Source organism: Corapipo altera, unplaced genomic scaffold (genome assembly GCF_003945725.1).
Source record: "Corapipo altera isolate COAL_440 unplaced genomic scaffold, ASM394572v1 1b, whole genome shotgun sequence".
Classification (NCBI taxonomy): Eukaryota; Metazoa; Chordata; class Aves; order Passeriformes; family Pipridae; genus Corapipo; species Corapipo altera.
This window is the reverse complement of record NW_020884881.1, coordinates 4,709,600-4,733,055: the sequence shown is the minus strand read 5'-3', so window position 1 is coordinate 4,733,055 and position 23,456 is coordinate 4,709,600. Positions and strand designations below refer to the sequence as shown.

Below are 23,456 nucleotides of genomic sequence, written 5' to 3'. Positions count from 1 at the left end.
GGGTTTGTTGGGTTTTTTTCCACTGAAGTGAAGGAACTTCTCTCCTAAATTAGTGTGATACATAGTTTAACCATGGTAGTATTGCTGTAGGTTTGTTTGGGTTTTTGTTTGGGTTTTTTTTGTGATGGGATAGTTCACAATATGATGGGCTGTTAAAGCAACAACAGGGAGACAGCTCGATTTATTTTCATTCAAGTGTGATAATTCAGAATAAATAGTGAATTTTTTTATGTTGAAAAGTGAAGTCTTTCCTATAATCTCTTTAATACTGGTTTTCAGTGGATGTTGACATAAGAAATATTATTATATTACTATAATCTTTATATAAACTTGCAACCTGTGTGCTCTCTTTAGCAATTACTGCACAGTTGTGTCCCTTCCATCTCTCACCTCTTTCCCTTTCTCTACTGTTTAAGGACATGTAGGGTTGGACAATCCCTCTCTGAAGGTTTAGAGCATTGCTAGTCTGTTGTTACAGCTGCCTGAAAGTTTGTTTGATTCTCTTTTTTTTTTTTGAGTCATGTCTGTTAGTTTGCCTTCACTAGTGTCATACAGATATATTTTTCCTTTGGTGTGTTAGAGTAATTTGTGCCCTGAGTGCTCAGATTTTCTGTACGTTCAATACAAAAGCTAATTCTGGGTTTCAGTAGTCAATAGCTTGAAAATTATGGCTGAAAATAGGCTTGGTTTAACAGCTGGACATATTTAGCAATACTTTTTTGCAATTCTTTACAAAATGTATGGGAAAAGGGATTTCAAATTAATCATATATTTCTCTCATGTGACAATGATCAAAGAATTTGTGCCAGTTTTGCCCCAAATATGTTCATTCAAATAGCTTGTCAATAATTATGCTGCTGACCTGTTGCTACAATTCTGTATACTGTTTTCTGAATCAGTGTTTGCCTCTAAAGAAAATAAGATGAGATCCAGCTAAAATGACTTTTTTTTGTGTTATTCTTCTCACTAAAATAAACAATCAAGCGTTGATTTGAATTTAGTGAAATCTTTGACCTGACTTGAAACTATAGTCATCTTTAACAAATCAAAGAATGGGAAAATGGGAATGAAAGCAGTGAGGGGTTTTGGTGTTGTTTTTTAAAGACATCAGGGAGCATAAAGATGCATATTTCTAGTTGTATCTTGCCTGTAGTCTGATGGCTCGGGCACTTGCAAGGAATGTGGGAGAGCCAGGTTCACTTCCCTGCTTTGCCTGAGGAACTTAATCCACATCTGGGGAGAGTTCCCGAACCGCTCCACTGAGCACCCTGTGTCGAGCGGGTGGGTCTCTGTCTGCTTGCCTGACACCTTCTTCTCTGTATATATTATTTAAATGTTGCTGTAATAGGGATAGCTGAAGCGTCTCAACAGTCAAATTAACCAGCAGCACAGCTCTGGAGATGTTTCCCTTGTTTAAGGGGCACTATAGGGGTATTTTTACTTCAAAATGTTAGTCAAAGAAGTTACATATAATTCATTTCATAACGCACAGTAAGCCGTCTGTCAGGACTCTACCTTCTGAGAAGTGTTCTCCTTCCTAAGGAAAAAAAAACCTAAGTGTGGATATATATGTGTGTGTGTGTGTGTATATATATATATAATTAAACATCTCACAGTCTGATTAAGAGCAGTAATCACTGACTGGTGGGGAGAATGCTTTGCTGATTTAACTCCTGTTGATACTTGACCCATATGAAGTTTAGAAAAGAGGACAAAGTGACATTGTGACCACTAAACATTTCAGAGTCCAACTCTTTCTGCATTTGGAATTGGAGTCAAAGCTTACTTTCTGGATTTTCTGAGGTGACAAAAAGATTTCTTAGTTGGTTGTGTTTGGTTTTTTCAGTGTACTGGGGCAGTGTAAGAGCTGGGACCTCTGCACAGTGGCACTCGTGTGTGTATGACGGTCAGTGGGACTGAAGTTGCAAAACTCTGAAAATGTGTCCTGTGATAGACTGTTTTAGTCTGTTTTGTTGCTAAGTCAAAATGTGTGACCTAATGTGCTCCAGTTGCAATTGCTCCTTTCTCATATATGGGGAATGATAATCTTGTGTTGATCCTATACTATTGCATGTTGATTAATACACACAGTAGGTGCAGTGTGTAAGCAATATGTTTAGCTCATGAAGAGGAGGTGTAACAAGCTGCCAGGTGAATCCTGTAGTGCATTGAAAGGTGTTGGCATGCTCCTTTGAAGTCTTGCATGTAGTGTAGACTCCATTTCATTAAGCTTAGGCATAAATAATGGAGCAGTGCCAAGATAAGTATAAAAATTTGACTTTTAAATTTTTTTAGTAATCATGTGGGAGGCATTTTTTTTTTTCTCTGGAGCTCTAGAGGTGAAAATGTCTAATTTTGCTTTTTCAGTTATGCGGGCTAGGGATTTGAAAACAGGCAAGAGCCAGTCATGTAACTGACTCCTGGAGCTCTCACCTGAAGAGAAACTTGAAACATCCCATGACTTGCCACTGTGACAGCTAAGTGTTTAAAAAAAAAAACACACTAAAAGTAATTACTTTCTTCTTTTCCTTAGATACAATCATCTCATCATTAACTTTGAGTAGCAAGTATTTAACCTCAAATGAAGCAGCCTGCGTGCATTGGAACAGATGTGTAAGTTTGTTTGTTTTGCTCAATAAACTAGTGGGCAGCTTGTTTATCTTGAGTCTTGTATCATTGTTTTTATTTATTTAGAGTAAGACAATGGATAAAAGGAGTGAATAATTGTATGCCTATGCATTGACTTGTGTGGAGCTTAATAATTTAGCAGGAGGTTTGTATGAGTGCCCAAGCCTTAAAAATTAAGTTTGGAAGTCTGGATATCTTTATGGTGTTACAGAAATAGTAACTATTTTATGATTTATGGGGCACCTTTTACTCTCTGGTATCAGCTGGCATATATACATCCTTACCCTGAAGTATACTGCTTAAAAATGGGGAGGAAACTTATGTGCTATTCTATATTCATTCTATATTCAAATTACATGCATCTTAATCAGATTTTCCTATCTTCACTGATAAAGTTAGTTTTAATATTTTTTCTAGGGTTTTTGTCTTAAAATATTAAAACTTCATGTATTCATTTTGAGCTGTTGTGCACAGATTCTTTGGAAGCCTGAGATTCCCGAATAGATGCGGTAGAAATAAGAAGTTCATATGCAGATCAGCATTTATATGTAGAATAACAATAAGTGTTGTTATTGTGTGGTGTTTCAGAGCTTTCTCTTTATTTCTTGTGTCCCATCCCTCCCTACCCTGAATAAAATAGTTCAGTTTTTAAGCTTCCCATGTGATTGGTTAACATGCATGTTAACAACAGATGGACAAAATGTTTAAGACCAGGAAGTTGTTGAGATAGGAAGTCTTGGTGGGGTCATGGAATCAGAATGGTTGGGGTTGGAAGGGACCTCTAAAGGCCACCTAGTCCAACCCCTTGCAACAATCAGGAACATCTTCAACTAGACCACATTGCTCAGAGCCTCCAACCTGACTTTGAATGTTTCCAGAGACGGGACATCTACCACCTCTCTGAAAAATCTGTTCCAGTGTTTCACCATCCTCATTGTAAAAAATTTAGTCCTTATATGTAGTTTGAATCTACCCTCTTTAGTTCAAAACATTACCTCTTGCCCAATCGCTACAGGCCCTGGTTTTGCCAGGATATCCAAAAGTTCACTCTCTATGTAGTTAATGCTGAATTCTATTGTACTCACCTTGAGGTCACCAAATGCTTTGCACCGTTTCTTTACATGATGTCAAGCACTGTAGTGTTTTATACTTCTATTTAAAGTGGCTTTCTATTTTGACTCTCAAGGTTAAACACCTTCAATAAAAGTATCCACTTTAGTACTACCTGTCTAATGAAAATGAATATCTGCTCTTAGGATCTTCAAGAACTATTTCTTGAATTATATTCCCATAGGAAATAATTGTTGACTGCAAATAAGGTTGTTCTGATAGATAATAAAATCTGTAAGTCGTTAGTGTTAAAATAAATGCCAATATGAACTCCAACAGGAAAGTTTCTATGCTTCATCACCTCTTTTTTGTCATATTCATGTACTTCATTGAAATTCAGGTTGTAAGCTCTCGGGAACAGAGCTAACATAAATTTTGTCAGGCTAAAAATGCATTTATAGACTGTATTTTGAGTTTGCAACATTTTTTTTACACCATAATTTATATGTGTTTATTTGGGGATATATGAGGAATATATCAAATCCATAATTTTGTAAGTGATCTCATACTGCTTCCTGCTGAGATATTTTTCCTTCATGGCTTGGTAGTTCAAGACTGACTTGGTTTTTCCTCTGTGTTTCAGTGTATCAATATGCAGTATATCATGTATTCACCAGTACAGATTGTACATGCAGTGCAGTGCAGTTGTTGCACACCAGCTCTTGGTGTTGTAGTGTGTTCCAGAGAGTTGGCATTTTGCAAATGGTCTTTCTGTCCATGAAATCCCAATTTATGATTAAGGCAACACTCTCTTGAGAACGGGTACCCTAAGAATGAGTACTTACATAGGCCTGGGGTCTCCCGAGAACAAACATGGGAGTATTCTGCTGTCCAGATGTTACTTTCTCTGTTAAAATTTTAAATTTTGGTAGGTCAGAAATGTTATAGGCCTAGATCCTTTAGCATACACTGTAAGAATTAGTTTTACAGTAACTTTTATGTGCAGTTTAGATAGATGAAGAAAATCTAGTTCCTGATTAAAGAGATCTAGTAGTGCTAGATGAAGAGGTAGGAGAGGAAAAAGCAGTGTGAAAATTGCTGCCTGTTTATATCTCACACCTGACTACTGGCTCCTATGTCTTTAGAGCTTTTCTTTAAGATTTGGGACTGCAAATCCCAATGCTAATATGTGGCATATGTGATGGCAATCATATCAGATTTTCTATACTTTTCTCTGCGTTTCCCCTTCTTTCTTCTGCATTAAAGGTGGGGACATGATATGCAGGATATGGGAGCATATCTACAGGCAGGAGGGAAAAAGTACAACCAAAAGGCAACAGTGTAAAACTCGTTACATGAGAGGTTGTCATTTGCTGTGACTTGCATTAATAGCTGCTGAAATAGTAGGAAGAGCAGACCAGCTTTCAGGGAGCTAAGCAGTGTGCAGACCATGCTGTCAGCAGCATCTTTGCTTTTGATACTGGGAAACAGGGAATTGGGGTTCTGTTCTTTTCCTAGTGATTCGAGTTGTCTTCTGTGGCTTTACTGTGCAGTGGGAAGACTGTAATTCATTTATGACAGGAAATGTCATAAATGTCAGAAAAAATGATGGCCTTAAAGAACAGGAAGATTCCTCATCCCTCTCTTTTCTCTAAATGTTTTTATTTATTTACCTTTTATATATATCTCTCAAAATATTAGATTTATTAAAATAATTATGTATAATAATAGAAATCAAGCAAATGGGAACAGCAAGGAGTATCCTTTTCTTCACCTTTTCTTGTACTAAAACTGTTGTGGGTCCTGGTTTGAATAGGATATCTGTGTAATCTTATTCTCTAAAATTTATTTAAAATCCAGGTTTCATTACATGAATTAAAGCTCATGAACTGCACTAGTTAGGTACTACAAAAAGCTTTATTCTTAATTAAAATTCTTGTATTTTTCATTAGCGCCTTGAGCAAAACCCTATTTGCTCAAATTATAGCAGTGGGATGGTTCTTCTATAAGCTATTTCTTTTGGGAGAAGAAGCTATTCAAAGAAGGAGCTATTTGTTTGCCAGGGACAGGAGAGTCTCTCTGTACTTCCTCTTGTTGCTCAGTGTGGTGCTGGTGGAAACAACGTCAGCTTCCTTTGGCTTGGTTGTCCTGTCAGCTGGGTCTCAGCGAAGTCTCACCTTGCCTTAAAGAAGGCAAGGAGAATATTTACCTCAAAGAAGTTAAGAGGGAAAGTACCCCTTTTCATGGAGGCTGGCTGACAGGCTGGTTGACACGTGAACACAGAGATGTGTACATTCATTTCTCTCTCCCCAGTTCTGTGAATTGGAATGTTTGTTTTGAGAGGGACAGTGTTGTGCTTGTTGGTTTTAAACCTGGAATATCAGGTGAAAATGTCAGATGCTACCGAGAAATGTACAATTTACTTAGAACATACAGAATGACAAAAAATACTTAAAAGAGGCATAAAAAGTTCATCCCTTTTGTGGGCATGATGGATTATGCCTGCATGTGATATGGCAGCTTGGTTTTAAAGTTACCTGTTTCTTTTTGTTGCAATTCTTGTGCTCATTGGCAAGGTGATGAAACTGAATGTTTCTGAACTATAAAAAATATTTTGGATAGTAAGACTGTGAATATTGTTTCTTTATATTTAGTAAAATGATGATACTTTCTGTGCTTTAAGAAAAATATGGACATATTTCTTCAATTTATTACATGAGGAAGAAAGAGGATGCCCTCAATTGTAAAAGATTCTCCAAAGAAATCTGTTTCTTCTCCAAACCAGGTGTCTTCTGACTTGAAATAAAGTTTTGTGAAAAAAGAACAATTAAGCTTAGCTGTAAAAATTCCCTATGAAGCATTTAAACTACTGTTTATACTCTTGAAAATATTTTTTGTCTTTTCAGGAACTATTAAGAGCATTTTCTTTCTAACCTGCCTTTAAGTGCACAGGCATTCCAGGATACAAACATTCAGTACAAGCACAGTACTATGTCATGATACAGATACACAAATATGATATATGTAAATCATGGAAAACCTCTCCATAGCACAGCTGAAACTATCTGAGGACTTGTAAGTAACTGGCATCAGTATGAACGCAGAATCAGGTTGATGAGTAGCTGCGAATGTGTTTTTAGAACAGACCTCTCCAGACTTGATTTGGTTAGTATGAAAATATGTATTAATATATGATAGTCTTAGCAGTTCAACTGATAAAGGTCCATTTTTTTATTTATCTTAGAAAAATTATAGTTCAAATAGGTTAATATAATAATATATTCTGTAAAGGACTCAGTTTCCGTTCTGTGAGGGATTTTCACACTTACATAGATGTTTTCAGCAGGAGTTCCAAGAAGACGTACTGTGTACAAGACATGGTGTGCTTCTCCTAACTGCTTTCTCATTCCTCATCATCCTGCCTATTCTGCTTTGTAACCCTGTTTTCTCTTTTACAGGTATCTCATTCCTTCCTGTTTGAAATCATCCTTAGAGTTCTTGAGGTTTCACTCTTACTGAATTTAAAGATAGATATTAAAAAAAATAAAACTCACAAAAATATATGGTTTTTAGTTTATTGCAAGCTAGGAAGGTGGACTACTCCAGAGAAATCTCCTGTCCTAATCCCCTCCTGCTTACTTTGTCAGCTGTGGGCTGCACAGGAGGAGGAAGAGTAGAGTCTAATGGGCTGTGCACAGAATTGATCACTTGGGGAAAAGAATTGTTAGATGAGCTTTGCTTTACATTTTCTGATTCTTTTCTGAAAGCAGGCTGCTATTCTCTAGCAGTCTTTTGTCTTTCATTCTTTCCGAGCTTACCTGTTGTTACTGTGAGTTTTTTCCTTTTCTGTGATAATAGTGATGCATCTTTCCTAATCAGTTCTTATCTTTATCTTCTTCATTTTACCCTTGTGTTGTGTTACCTCAGCCTTCGTTCATCATCCCTCAGCCCCAAATTGTACAGCATGAGATACTAAAAGCAGTTTTGATGTCCTGCACTAAAAGTGCTATAAGCTGGACAATACATGCTTCAGCTGTTTAAAAAAAAAAAAAATTAATTTTTTTCTTATGAAAACCACCCTATTTCTTGTAATAAGAAATGCCCCATCTTATTAGCATATGATATTTATCAAATTTTTTAAATTATAATAGTATCACAATAATATAATTTGCTGTAGCTTTCTTTTGAAGTAACACTGAGCTGATTTATTAGACTTGGGAAAATCCTGCTAAGTTGTAATGGAATTATTGCTTAAAACTTTGGCATTTTAACAAAGAACAGACAGATCTGACATTTGGTAGGTGTGAACAATAGCTTAGAAACAGATCTTGCAAGTATTGCGTACCAGATGACGAGAAAGAACACTTCAACATTTAAGAGACATCCTAGGCAAATGTTGACATAATTTACTTATTGTGCTAAATCTGTTTTTTATGTGTAATCTTTTAGTAGAGGCTGGGATGGAAATTACTGGCATGTGTACAACCTGCTTTTGTTTTTTCCTCCTTCATTATAGTGTACCGCTATGGGAAATTATCAAAGGAACGTGAAGGAATATAGCCCCATTTAAGATCTGATGGTATTTTTAGTGCACTAAGGAAAAAAATAGCAACAATTAAAGGCTTATCAGGTGGCTGTAGGTGTGAATAGTGCTACTATTTCTGGTGATACATAATATTATGTATGGTGGTAGTGCAACACAGTGATATTTATTTTTTTACATAAAACTTGGGAGTGACATTGTTTCTGCTGAGGTGATTGTTGCTTTAGCTTTACATATTTATTTTAATTTTAAGATAAATGCTGTTTAAAATCACATGGAAAGGGGATTTCTGTGCTGTGGGCTTTAGGGTGTTTAACAGTGCTGCTTAAACCTAGGTGGTGCAGGATGATGCTTCAAGTAGATATATGCTTAATAAATTGGCAAATAAACTACAAAGACTGATTTCTCCAGAAATAAGCTTGAGCTTTGACTCCCAACCCTATATCAGACACCTGCTTTATTGAGCAGTCAGCCTGTATCATTGGGGTCTGATGAAGCATTTGGAGACTGAGCATGTTTAGCAAATCCTGTTGGGCACTAAACAGGGGTGTCAGAGTTAAATGTCAGCCAGATGTAAATAATATGCATGCTAACATCTTTATTTAAATCACATCTTTAAATAATATGAAATGTATAATATTTAAAAAACATTATCTCAATCATTTTAAGAAGTTTTATGGTTGAGGATATACTAGTGTAAGAACTGAATTAAGAACTGGATCCTCTTTTTTAAAAGATATTACTTTAAAAAATTACATCTTCATTTCCACTTTGTTCCAAAGCATTTTTTAAATGATGTTGATCTGGAAATCATACAATTTTTCTTCAGTTTTGCCACTGTCAGAAATTATTTTCAACCTTTCACACAACAAGGTAAGCCAGTACCATTGTGTGCAGAGGGAACTGGAATGCACACTTTCTTCCATTCGTGATGCAGACAGTTTAGGGTTTGAGATGGAAATATTGATATGAAGGTGGAGCTTTTAGTTCTTGAATGTTTCTTGATATTTCAGTATTAGTAAAATGATTAGTAAATAGCATCCCATTGACTTTTTGATGTTTAGAGCAGGAAGAGAAGAAAACAGATGTACAAAATAAAACATATTTCAGGAGTAAGAGGTTAAGTTTGAGGAGTTTGAGTTTGTACAATGTTCGGTGTTTTCTGTATGCTGGTTAGATTTTAACTCAACGCTGTCCCTTCAACAGTAGTCTATGACTAAAACTTCCACTTCTGAGCTGTTACCTTCCTACATTATTATTAATTTAGAGGTAGTATGGAAAATAGAGAACATAGAGAAGAGTCCGCTAAACCAAAAAGTATAACTTAGCCCTAGCAGATCTCTTTTACTGCTTAAAATAGTCTGTGTTTACAGTAAAATTATTTGATGTTTTGGGGGACAGGAGGCAAGAAAGAGGGGAATATCTACATTCATTGGGTAGTCTTTTTAACTTTTCAGTCTCTGCTTCAGCTAAATTTCTGCATTTGTAATTAGGGTCGAGTACGTGGAGTCTAATGATGACAGTTGTGACTATAATACTCGGCTCTCTACACCTTGTTTTTTCTCTGCCTGCAATGAGTGAATTAGGCCCTGGCTTAGACCAAGCCCTGAGTTTTTCAGCATGAAGGGGCATGAAATATCTTTATACTCGAATAAATCGGAGGTCTCTGTGTCGTGTCCTGACAAGTAGCAGGAGCACACCTGGGAGCTCACAGGAGACTATTCATGTCAACAAGGAGCAATGTACAGTATTGGTGGTACAATATTCTTTTGTGTCCAGATGGAGTGTTTGAGGTTGTGGACATGAGAGAAGGTATTTTCTGTTTGGAGAGAAAACCTTTGTGGAACCACAAACAAAAAAAGTTATTGGTTATCATGAGGTCTGCCTTTCAGGTGCCTGGAAAAGTAATGGAATAGTAAAGGTGGAATCTCTATTCTCTTCTTTTCTCTCCCAGCAGTTCTCAACAAATTATACCTCCCATGAAGTCCAGAACAACTTGTTTCTTCTTTTAAGCCTGATTGTGCTTTATTCCTGATTACACTATTGCATCCCCTAGTTCAAGCTTGTATGTCTGTGCCGATTCCTGTGAGCTTCAGTGAAACTTAAGAGTAGGACCCATCTTGTTCAAAGTGTGACTAACATGCTAATTTTGCAGTCTTTTCTACGTTTTAACTGCTCAGTATCTTGCAAACTTCTGTAATTTTTTATGGGTGAGCTAGTACTGACATTTTGTCATAGGACATTTCTTAAGGAAAAAGTCACTGTTCTTAGTTTTCCTTCTTCAAGGAGTTTATAACTTGCAAAAGCAGTGAGGTTCATCTGGCTATACATTTATGGAAACATGTTCTTCTTATTTGTTAAAGGGTTTAGATATGTGTTTTCTGGATTTTTGGAGCTTTCTTTGTTTGGTTTTTGTGGTTTTATTTTGTTTTCGTAAATATTCTGTCATTAGCATAGTACTTGTCATTGCAGTTGAAGCAAATAATTTCTCAAAGTATCTGCTTCTTATTGCTTGTATTGCTTGCTTTTAATGTTTTTCTTTTTATTTGGAGTTCCGAAAATAAACAAAGGTAGCACTATTTATTCTAAAACTGTTATCTGTTTGTACAAATTATTTTTAATGATCTTTTATGTACATCTTGTGCTCAAAATCTATACTACTTTTGATTTTTTTTTTCAGACCAGCAAATGGTTTGGCTTTCACTGTCTCCACATTTTGCATCTTTCTTGAAAAATTGCTCTTGTGTTTTGCAGTTGTGGGTCTGTGTATTTACACTACATGCACTTCTATAATAATGTTTTTTGGTTTAAACTACTTTTTCTAGACCATTATTTGAACCAAATTTCTGTGATATAATCAAGTTCATGATTATTGCCTGATTACTCAACCTACAATCTAAAATTGTTTAAAGCTTACAGGCCACGATGTGCTTTACAAACAGATAATCTGCTCCTGGTTCAGTGTTCTTGCATGCTTTTCATATTTCTCTGTGTGTTAATGTATGTCTCTGTGGTTCTGAGGCACTAGTATTTCTCTTTTTACCTCCTTCCTTTAGCAGTGATTTCTTCAGGTCATAGCAGTCTACTGTGGCAGTGGCATTCTCATGATATTTCTTGTCAACCACCATATGCTTCCAGTAATACCATTTTGAATAGAAAATCCTATAAAATGTTTCTACAGGTTTCTTACCACAGCAGCCACTCAGGAGCTAATAGTCCAGAGTAGTGCATTTGAAAAGATAATTGTACTCTAGTTCCCTTTATTTTCTTTGATTTTTTTTTTTGTTGTTGTTGTTGTTGCAAGGTGATTCTGTATCTCATTGTGGTGATTTCAAAGGCATAAATCACTTTAATTTTGAGCTGTCTGCCTGTAGCCTTTTGTACCTTTGAACACATTTTTCTTCTCCTTGAATGTCCTGTTTGTTTAGCAGTACTCCTTCATTTTGAGTAGCTTGGGTCCAAGGGTAAACAAGCTATGTAAAGGTGGTCATAACCAAATTCATACTTTGTTCAAGGTAACTATAAAATTTTAAAACACTCCATCCTTTTTTGTTTCTTATTAAAACAGACTCATACATATAGCTGGTATGAGAGGAGATGAGAAACATTCTATCTTTCTAACCCTGAGCATTCCAGAGACTGTATTCTAAAGAAAATTGGGTTGAACACACAGGGGTGTTTGAAAGGAAGGAGTTTAACTTAATTTTACAGTGTGATGTAGTAACATCATAACACAGGGTCACAGAATGGTGGGGGGTGGAAGGGACCTCTGGAGATCATCTAGTCCTACCCCCCTTGCTAAAGCACATTCACCTACAGCAGGTTGTACAGGATCTTTGTCTAGGTGGGTTTTGAACATCTCAAGAGGAGACTCCACACCCTCTCTGGGCAGCTGCTTCCAGGGCTCTGTTACGCTCAAAGGAAGTTTTTCCTCGTATTAAGATGAACCTCCCGTGTTTGTTTGTACCCATTAATCCTTGTGCTTTCACTTGGCACATTGGAAAGAGCCTGACTTGTACCAGAAATCTTTCTTGCTTATCCTGTATCCTTGGATTTTGATTGGAGATTTTACTACTTGAATTGTTGATTCACGTGTTTTTCTATCCCCTCTTTGTGCAATTAAATGTACATCTCCCTTTGTTCTGGTCCTAAAGAAGTTTTTTGGTCCTAAAGAAACAAAGATAATTAAGGTCAGGAGCAGATGAAATGGCTTCCCACATCTTTTTTTGGTGGACGAGATTATAAGCTTTAAAAACACACAGCAACAACAAGGAGAAATAGAGAAGAAAGTAGTCTACCACCACAGTTCCTGCTTCAGAGTCCAAATCGCTCCCTCACCTTTTCACTTGCTCAGCTTCAGCAAGTAAGACCATCAGGACCACAGCCATCAGTATTAAACTACAGCCTCGGCTCAGTGGTGTTGTGTACTCAAAGCTAATTTAGGATAAGATGATTAGGGTCTAAGTGTTTGAATATGTAGTGATAATGGCTGATAACGATTAAGAACTCAACCACTGGCAATGTGTGGTCTTAATGAATGTCAGTATAGTTAAGTGTGGTTATAAAGGTTGCAACTCGTCTTTTTTATCAGGTTTTCAAATCTTCCCATCACAGCTACCTTAAGCTTCACTGTGTCAAGCAGTAACTGCTTATCAGGACAGAAGCAATTGAAGCATCTCTGCGGGTTTTTATGTTTAAAGCCTAGAATTGGTTTTGCATAGTTAAGAAATTACAGGAATCGAAGGCTAGAGATGTGATTACCTGTTTTGAGGCAAAGAAATTGTGAACAGGTTTGTCAGAACCTGATGCCAGGGGATGGATGTGTGTGTTTTGTGTGAATCTAGCTAGGAATCTGTAATGTGCTTACTGTAACTTGGCACTGCCATGCATAATTTATGTTCTGTAAGCCCTGCATCGAGTCACTTGCTTGTGAGCCTTTCTATTCTGTGATCCTAAGTCACAACAGCTTACTATGTTTTCTTGCTTTTCCTGTTTGCAATACAAGCTTCAAATTCACGGATTAGATCAAAGTAAAGATGAAAAAGAATCCTCTTAGATTGATTCCTATTAAAAATAGTTGACTATCTTACACTCTCTCTCGTTGCAGATCCAAGTGCTTCTGTATCATCAGTATGTGTGTGATCACTAGCTTGTGTTTCATTTAATTTTATACTGAGTCATGTAAATTTAGTCTCTGGATGCCAGAATTGTTCTTAGATGTGATTTCACAAACCTATGGAATGTCCTATGTAGTATGTTAAATTTCGTCTCGAAATCTAAAGCTTTTCTTCTTCTTCAAGTCTTTCCCTTCATTCAAACTGATGTTCTTCGTGCTCAACCCTGGTATCTTTTGGTATGTGAAAACAATTTTTTTTTTCTTGAGAAGGAGAAAGAAAGGCAGTGCACAAATACTAAAACTTATACAGAAAGAAAACCAGAGTTGCTCCCTACCTCTTAGCACGCTCTGACTGTTCCATCTCTCTTCTTAAAACAGCTGCGGTAAGATAATTACCCCTCCTTTTTCCTGCTCCTTCCTCTGCACTGGAAAAGAAAGAAAGTTATCACTCTAATAGGCTTTCCATAATTTTCTGTGGATTTCAGATTTAATGTTTCTGATTTGTAAACAGACCTCAGAGAAAATCAATTAAAATCGGTTACAAAGCTAATATAACACTGATCTTGATACAGAGAGGAAATGTCTGTGTGAATAGCACAGACTTTTTAAATGTGTTTTGTAGCTATGGCTGTTTTCACCTTTTGTCTCCTGACATCATAGAATCATAGAGTATTCTGAGTTGAAAGGAACACATCAGGGTCATCGAGTCTAACTCCTGGCCCATTGCAAGACACCCCGTAAATCACCCCAATCCTTGTGTTTTACTAACAAATGAAAGTTGTGGGAAGTTTTTAAAATAGCTGATTCAAATTTGTGTTTTGGCTTCAGCTGTGGAGAAAGAGTTGTAAAAAATTCAGTTTGCACAAATTGGAGTACATAGTGTTGACATCACCTATGTGGCCAAAAATGTTTGTTATCTTGAATGAAGGCACTAATAACTACATTAATGACACAGAAAAATAAATGCAAAAGGGTTTGGCAAAATTTAGAATTCTGATATAACAATAGTGGAAAAAAAAGTGACTGACAAATGCAGACAACTTTGTGTTTGTGAGGGACTAGTGGGGTGTTCTGGTTTTGTAGCCTGTTGTGGCCCTGTGGTTTATATGCAACTATACTTCAGAAATCTACTCTTTGTACTGGAATTGGTGGGCAAAAATCTTTACTCACAAGTGAAAGGGTGTATCTTGGTGTGAAGGGGCTTTCTATTGTAACCTTTGGGTACACAAGGAACTTGAGCTGTCATTGCTGCACTGGGCACCAGCATGTGTGTCTTTGCTTCTGAGCAATGTTGTTGTGCTTTTGGAAGACCTCAGCGTCTGTACAGCATTTACGCAGACCCTACATTAAGCATTTCAGTTTTTAATCATGAAACTCTAAAAGTAGCTTGTTTCTATAGCATGTCTGGGAGTCTTACGGAGTAAATACAACCACGTGAAACTATGGTCAGAGGAAGAGAGATTAGTGTGACAATGCTGGACACCCTTAAACAGAAGTTTCTTGTTGTTTTTTTTTTTTTTTAAATACTGCTGTCAATAATGAAGGGCTCACATGTACAGGAGTATGATGTAACATCTGGCTTTAAGTACATATTTCTGCACTAAGATGATTAAATGCCTGATTGTCTTCATATATATCTGCAGATATAGACACCTATGTAGTATATGTTTTTAGCATATATCTGCATGTGCAGTGGTTGAATTATGATGTCAGATGAGGCACAGGTATGTTCAAACAAACACAAAAGCAATGCTTGGACTCTAGATTTTGTCAAAACTGAACCAGAACTTCGTGGGTAGACACATATTTGCCTACAATAAATGTATTGAATAAATGTTGGGGCTTTTCCTATTTTTTTTTCAATAGTACACTGAGTTGTTTTTATCTCAAAGGAGTAAAACCCAAAACCTACAGAACATTTAGAACCTATTTTCAGTTCCTTTACTGTAGTCACTTAAAGTAACTGAAGTGTTAATAAACTTTGTCTTCGATTTTTTTATTTCTAGATGGTGCAAAAGAATCACAGTTGCCCAATCAAGATCATCAGAATGGCTTCCTTCAACAAGAAAATAGAACATTCATTTTTTAGGATTATGTCTACAACATGAAGCATTTAACAGTAGCTGTCTTTGAGAACACTCATCTATGATGTGAAATGTCCTGATCCTGGGAAAAAAAAGAGATTCCATTAATTAAGTCTATAATTTTTAAATGCATTTTTATGACTAATTATATTTGCTTATACACAACTCAGATACAGGATTCATGAACCAGAGATTATTTTAACACATGTGCACATTTGTGTTTGTGCATTCAGTGTACAAGATACATAATTTTAATCAAATTTTAAATAATCTTTTAAATTATCTATATTTATTAATAAATGAAGTCTTGGCAAGAAGAATTTGTCATCCATGGACAAGAGTAAAGCAGAGTCCCCCGGAATGGATGATAATTTTGTATTGGGTAAAATCAATAACGTAAAAGTAGAGCAAGAGGAAGACAGCATTAACTGTACTCTAGAAAGAACGGATATAAAGACAGAACAAGATGATTTCAAACATGCAGACAGCAGCGATGAACAGGAAGACAAAGAAAAGAACTTCATTAACAACAACCCTGGCAAATATTTGTCCACAGAAAATGAAGATGATTATGGATCTCTTTTTTCTCAGTATAGTAATACGCTGTATGATGTAGCAATGGAAGCTGTGACACAAAGCCTCCTTTCTAGCAGAAACATAAGCTCCAGAAAAAAGTCACCTGCTTGGAACCATTTTTTTATATCTCCTAGAGACAGCACTAAAGCAATATGTATGTACTGTATGAAAGAATTTAGCAGGGGTAAAAACGAAAAGGACCTCAGTACAAGTTGTCTCATGAGACATGTAAGGAGAGCCCATCCCACTGTACTGATTCAAGAAAATGGAACTATGCCAGGTATATCCTCCTTTTCTTCATCTACATTATTGCTGCCACCTCAATCTGCAGATGTTGGAGATCTGAGTTCTATGTTATCCCCCATAAAATTGGTAAAGAAAATGGCTTCTAAAATACCATCTCCAGATCGAATAATTGAGGAATCTGTTTCTATTGTTTCTTCTGAAGAAATAGCAGATCTCTCAGTTTCTGAAAAGTGCAGCAAAGAGGAAATCATGGTCAGCTCATCTCCACAGCTACCCAACAACCAGTACGATGACACTGTTGAGAATGTAGCAGAAAAAACAGTTGTAATTCCAAAGAGCGCATCAGGTTCTAGAAGGAGATCTGCTGTCTGGAAACACTTTTATTTGTCACCTCTAGATAATTCTAAAGCTGTTTGCATCCACTGCATGAATGAATTCAGTAGAGGGAAAAATGGGAAAGACCTGGGTACAAGTTGTTTAATAAGACACATGTGGAGAGCCCATCGTTCCATTGTCCTGCAAGAGAATGGGGGTGGTACCAGCATACCACCTCTCTACACCACACCTCCAACTCTATTGCCTTCTTTACTACCATCAGATAGCGATCTGAATTCTGTCTCATCTTCTCCTGGAAAACTAATGAAAGAACCAACTTCTGTTTCTTCTTCTCCGGACAGAATCTCCGAGGAGATCCATACAAATCTGACTTCTGGAGATGCTCTAGTAGAAGACTCAATGCTGTCATCTTCTGATGATATAGGTGAAGTCTCCTTTGTTTCATCTCCTGAAAAACAGTGTGAGGGATTAGGTCCACTAATATTTGAACCTACTGCTGTGTTTCAGCAAAACAAAAGGATTATGAAAAGGCTTAAATCAGAAGTTTGGCACCACTTTTCACTGTCACCTGCAGACAGTCTAAAAGCAGTATGTAGATACTGCAGTTGCATGATAAGCCGTGGTAAGAAAGGAGATGTTGGCACAAGCTGCTTAATGAGACATCTATACAGACGCCATCCCGATGTAATTGGAAACCAAAAGAGCTTTCTTGATGTGAGTTTGGCAAATTCTCCTTATGCCACTTTGGCTTCTGCAGAATGTTCATCCTCAAAGTTGACTGACTTACCTACAATGGTTACACATGATAATCAAATTATATTTCCTGTTAATAGTAAGAAGACCTCAAAACTGTGGAATCACTTTTCAATTTGTTCTGCAGATTCAACAAAAGTAATATGTACGCACTGTGGACGTATAATAAGTAGGGGGAAAAAGCCAACAAACTTAGGCACAAGTTGCCTTCTAAGACATTTGCAGCGGTTTCATAACAATGTGTTGAAAACGGATGTTCCAGAGACAGTATTATCCTCATCTACGGATAATCACATGCCACTGCGCACAGAAATACTAGGATCTGCAAATTTTGATGAAACCAATGACAAGTTTTGTGACTCTCACCCAGTTGCCAAAAAAATCACAAGTCTTGTAGCCGAAATGATTGCACTTGACCTTCAGCCATATTCTTTTGTAGACAACGTTGGCTTTAACAGGCTGCTTGAATATTTGCAACCTCAATATTCTTTACCTTCTCCATCTTACTTTTCTAGGACAGCAATTCCAGATATGTATGATAATGTAAAGCAAATAATTATTTCACATCTTAAAGAAGCTGAAAGTGGAGTGATCCATTTTACGTCTGGAATATGGATGAGCAACCAAACACGAGAATATCTAACCCTGACTGCTCACTGGGTAACATTTGAGTCTTCATTTCGACCACAGTGTGAGGATTACCATTGTTCAGCACTATTAAATGTATCACAGATTGATTGTGACTACAATGGAATCAGTATTCAAAAACAGCTTGAGTACTGGTGGGAAACATGGATTACTTCTATTGGACTTCAGATTGGGATTACTGTTACTGATAATCAGAGTATAGAGAAAACTTTAAATGAAGGTGATCATTCAAGTGTACAATGTTTTAGTCACACGGTTAATGTAATTGTAAATGAGGCTATTAAAAGCCAGAGAATGGTTCAGAATTTGCTTAGTATTGCAAGAAAGATCTGTGAACGTGTCCATCGGTCAGCAAAAGCAAAAGAGAAGTTAGCTGAGTTGCAAAAAGAGTATGAATTGCCTCAGCATCAGCTAATACAAGATGTTCCATCCAAGTGGAATACATCGTTTCATATGCTTGAACGTCTTATTGAACAGAAAAGAGCCATTGATGAAATGTCGATAGAGTGCAGCTTTCGGGAGCTAATAAGTTGTGATCAGTGGGAAGTCATGCAGTCAGTGTGTCATGCTCTCAAACCTTTCGAAGCTGCAAGCAGGGAGATGAGTACACACATGTCTACTCTAAGCCAAGTGATTCCAATGATTCATATACTTAACAGAAAAATAGAAATGCTATTTGAGGAAACTATGGGCATAGATACTATGCTGAAATCTTTGAAAGAAGCTATGGTGAGTAGATTGTCCTCCACACTTCATGATCCAAGGTACATTTTTGCTACGCTTCTGGATCCCCGGTATAAAACATCCTTATTTACAGAAGAGGAGGCTGAACAATATAAACAAGACTTAATCAGGGAGCTGGAAATAATGAGTTCTACCTCAGATGATGATAAACCTGTTTCCAATGGATGTGATATAGGTTCACCATCTACAAATTCCTATGGGGAAGATAGTCTTTGGTCACTCATGGGTGACATGAAGAAAACAAAAGACCTGAAAGAGAGAGCAAAGTTACCAGAGGAAATGGTGCTTTCTTACTTGGAGGAAGAAGTGCTTGAGCATAACTGTGATCCTCTAACTTACTGGAACTTTAAAAAGTCATCTTGGCCAGTACTGTCAAAATTGGCTGTCAGGTTCTTGGGTTGCCCACCAAGCATTGTTCCTTCAGAGAGATTGTTTAATACATCCAATGAAAGCAACAACTTTAGTCAGTCAAGGTTAACGATTGAACACTTTGAAAAGCTTATCTTTTTGAAAGTGAATCTTCCTTTAATATACTTCCAGTATTGAAACTAATGAACAAACTGCTAGATGAAATCTATTGTTGCTCACTGGATATTAACTATCTATAACTTGGATTTTTAAATTGCTCCAGTAGGGGCCATGTATGACATCTAATCAGTGACTATAATTCCAAATTTTAGGATCATTTTTTTTCAGCTTTCAATATGTCTACATGTGCCTTATTCATAGTACTTCAGGCCAGATATTGTATATATGTTTTTTAAAAGTTCACACTAGAGATAGCCTGTCTCGTCAAATTATACAAAATTATGTAGGTTTTAATCCATAATTGTAAATGAACTTTAAAAAAGCTCAGTCGTTTGTTTTAATAGAATGGAAAAAAAAAAAAAAAAAAAAGATGTAAACAGTTCTATTCTGTAGTTTTTTATTCAATTATTATGTAAAAACCATAAACCAGGTACTGTATTTTAGTTGAACATTGCTTTAATTGCAAGAAAACAGGTTTTGTAGTGTCAAGAGAAAGCTGTACGTGAAAGATGGGGTTCAAGCTGTCCTTTTATCATGCGGTGTTTTTAACTGCAAGCCCTAAAGTACTTACAGGATTAAGAAGAGTTATTGAGAAAGATGTGTTTACAGGAGACTGTTGACTTAATATCTGAAAATAAATCTTAAATTTAAGATGATATGGAATGTCAGTTATACAGCAATCGGTAATAAAACTCCCCATTCTGGGTTCTCCTGTTCAGGTTTTACATTTTAACTGAACTACAGAAATATTCTGGGTATTTATAAAAGCTCTTTGGAAGTCTTATCAAAGTTTGTGAATTAATGCTTGTTATTTAATGCCATGTACAAAAAAGGCAAGAAACTTACCATGATGACCCTAATGTCATTCTGAAGCCTTTCCTAATCTTTAGTGCATCGAAACTATAAGGTCCCTTTTGTAAAAATTGAGCCCTTACTCCTAATGTAATTTCAATTGTGTAGAACAGCCTTTCTTAAAGCTCTTAGTACAGAAATAACTGATCTTCTGGTTTTCAGTAATAGCCTTATGGGTATGGTGCACTGCTTAGAACTTTATGTAGTAGGGTTGATTCTTAACTGTTGGTGTCCATCAGGCAAATGGGATATAGAGCCCTTAAAATTTCAAATAAGATGGAAAAAATAGCCAGCATTTTAATTTGAAAGGAATGTTCTCCATGGTTTAACTCTAGAAAGATTCATCTTTTCATTTCAGTTTTCATTGAATACTTTTTGGGAAACAAGTCATTTGCCTATGACCTTTTAGAAAAGTTGTAGCTTTGTTAAAATACTGTACCTATGCCTAATCTAATTTTGCATTTACTATGTTTTAGTGTATTTATAAATGGTGAACTCAGTTTCTGAAATTAAACATTTTATTTGCAATTTTCCAGTGGTAGTCAACACTGCCTTTTATTTTTCAGATGGATTTAAGGCAACAATTAAATGAAATTTCATACAATTGTAATCATAAATATACCACTGAACATGGTATGTGAAAAGATGGGTTTTCCATTTAGCTCTTTGGACTTGAGCCTGGATTCTGGTTCTTTTCATTTCAAAAAAGCTGGTTTAATCTCAGGAAAATCTGTTGAATTATTTCCCAGGTGGCTTTGATTTCCATGTTTCTAAAACATTTTATGGTTTCAGGTATTTCAATTGTTATTCCATGAGTTACATTTACACCTGTACTATTTAAGTAAATTACTATACAGTGTGCTTGGGAAAAACTAATACTGCATTTTGCCTCCAGTATTTTAAAAGACAATTTTTACTTCTATCAACAGTCAGCATTTCTTTGTTTTTCTAGGGTTAAATGAGAATAGCACATGGTTTTTCTGCAGTAATAAAACTCTTTGTTCTCGTTTATATATAGCTGGAAGTAGGTGAATTTGAATGCTTACTGGTTAATTATTATCTCAGTTTTTTCCCTACATTTTAACTGTGAATATAACCTTGACCCTTGTAAAGGAGATTTTTAATCTCTCCAAACCAGTGGAGAGGGAAGTAGAGCATGAAGAAAATTTTTCTTTTTAAGCAAGTGATATAATTTTCACTCAAGGCTTGAATGTAAATAAAGCCTATGTCTTAAAGCATTGTGGAACACATCATACCAGGAGTGCTGATAGTGAACAAGCTTACCTGAAAACCACAGTTCTCTGGAAGCAAGCATCGTGGCTCTTCTGAAAGCAGTCTTTGCTGTAGCTCCTGTCTAATTCCCTGTGTGGAAAGTTGTAGTGATGGCATTTTGTAGCCCCAAATTTGCATCTTACTCATATGGATAATTAATTGTATAGTCATCCTTTTTGTCAAAACTTTTCCTGAGAGCACAAGAACTAGTCACTATTTTTAAAAGTAAACTTTTATCAGTTAGTCTACTTTATTTGCACCTGCAATTTTCTTTTTCTTTTTGTTTTTTTCTTTCCCTTGGTTTGGTTTGGTTTTTTGAAGGGCTTTGTTCTTAAGACTGCACTGTTTCAGTGTCAGCTTGGTTAAGAATCAATTATAGGCGTATGTTAGAATTTTTTGGAAGATAATACACAGGCACAAAATGCCTTAAAATTGAAATACTTAAAATAAAAATAGGAGAAACTGAGAACACAAGGTTGCTGGTTTTGGTTGTAAGCCCTGATCCTTCTGTAGGAGTTATGGGAGCATCTTCTTCAGTTCAGGCACTGCTGCCTGTGAGAAAAGAATGACTTCAAGAGAAGGGCTGAAAGCTGTCATTGAAGCAGTGAGGTAAGTTACTGAGAAGGTTGAGAAGGTGGGGTTTGTGTTGGGTTTACTTTATTTTTTTTAATGTAAATTCTCAGTGATTGCTAGGACTTTAGTTTTTTTCCAGCCTTTCTCATCTTTGTAATGGATAGGAACCCCTGCTATTTTTACATCGCTTTCCTTCAGACTAATAAAGCATAAGCTGTAAACAGTGGGAGTTTTCACTGAGCTGAGTTTGTGCTGCACCAATCCCTGTGGCAGCAGACATTGCCTAATGCATAATGATATGGTGACCCTGAAACAGTGATACTTAAACTGATAGTTTCAGTACATTAGCAACTTTAGAAATAAATTTAGTAAGCAGACATTTTTTGGTCTTAGCATTGAAAGTAAATGTAGATGATACTAAAGATGATACTTGGTGGCATCATAAACATCTTACAGCTTTTGCTTCTTTTAAGAGTAGGCAGGTGTGACAACTATATAGCAAGAAATATTTTGTAGTAATAAAGGTAGGAAGGGCAAGCAGTAGAGATCTGCAACAGCCTTTTCAAGGACCTCAAGTCTTGTGAAGTGTATATAATGGAAAGTATCTATTGAGGTCTATATTATGCTCCAGAAACCTGTGATAATGCTTCCTCCATATTTGCACCTTTATATTTGGCCTCTTTCCCTACCCATCAAGTCCAAGTGAAGGAAATGTGTTTGCAGAATTTGGCCAGTGAGCATTTACTAGGAATACTCACAGTTTCTCGTTGCTCCCAAAAGAAGCTTCTGAGTTTATAAAGAACTGAAATCTCAATCTAGGGCAGTTTCAATACCAGCATAAGGATGTAACTGATTAAATATAGATATAGAATTCAAACTCAAAGTAAATGTTTACTGCTGTTGAGATCTCTTCCTTAAAGTAGCTTTTTTTTCCTGCCACTATTTAGAGCTCACCACATTAAATTTTCATTTAAGTATCTCCAAACATGGGAAAAATATATAGTATACAGTTAACAAATAACACTTTCTAGTTACAGATTATTTAGATTTTATAAAGTAAGCATTTTGTTCTTTTACAAAAATACAAATTCATCTTTTGCTTCATTCTTAGCAACAAGAGAAAGTGATTCTTTACCTTGGTTTTCTTGCAAAGCTGACCCAAAAGTGCTTTGATTCATAAAACGACTAGGCCAGCCAGAAGTAGTAACTACAGCAATGTCCCCAACTCAGGTATCAACTTGGGTTCTAAGGGCTGGATCGAGCCTAAGCATTCCCAACTTTTTTTTTTAATTAAATCTATAATTAGATTTAATTATAAGCAATCCTTTCTTCCAGCTTCTTAAATTGACAGTTTTAAAGGGAAAGGTGGACTCCATTTCAGGCAGCATTTTTACCTTATTCCTGGCACAAACTGACACAAATGAAGCCTTGGTACAGAACCAAGGGCAGCTGCAGCTGAAATAAAGCAGAATTGGTGAAAGCCTACCCATGACAATAAGATGTAGAA

The 23,456-nt window shown here is 36.3% G+C and overlaps 1 protein-coding gene across 1 annotated transcript; it reads left to right on the top strand.

The window, feature by feature from the left end:
• Positions 1-1,262: 1,262 nt before the first annotated feature.
• On the top strand, positions 1,263-20,637 carry ZBED4 (zinc finger BED-type containing 4). Its single transcript, XM_027640031.1, has 3 exons — positions 1,263-1,281; positions 2,534-2,613; positions 15,344-20,637. The coding sequence occupies exon 3, from the start codon at positions 15,752-15,754 to the stop codon at positions 19,268-19,270; it is 3,519 nt and encodes a 1,172-aa protein (XP_027495832.1). The 5' UTR covers positions 1,263-1,281; positions 2,534-2,613; positions 15,344-15,751; the 3' UTR covers positions 19,271-20,637.
• The last annotated feature ends 2,819 nt before the right edge of the window (positions 20,638-23,456 follow it).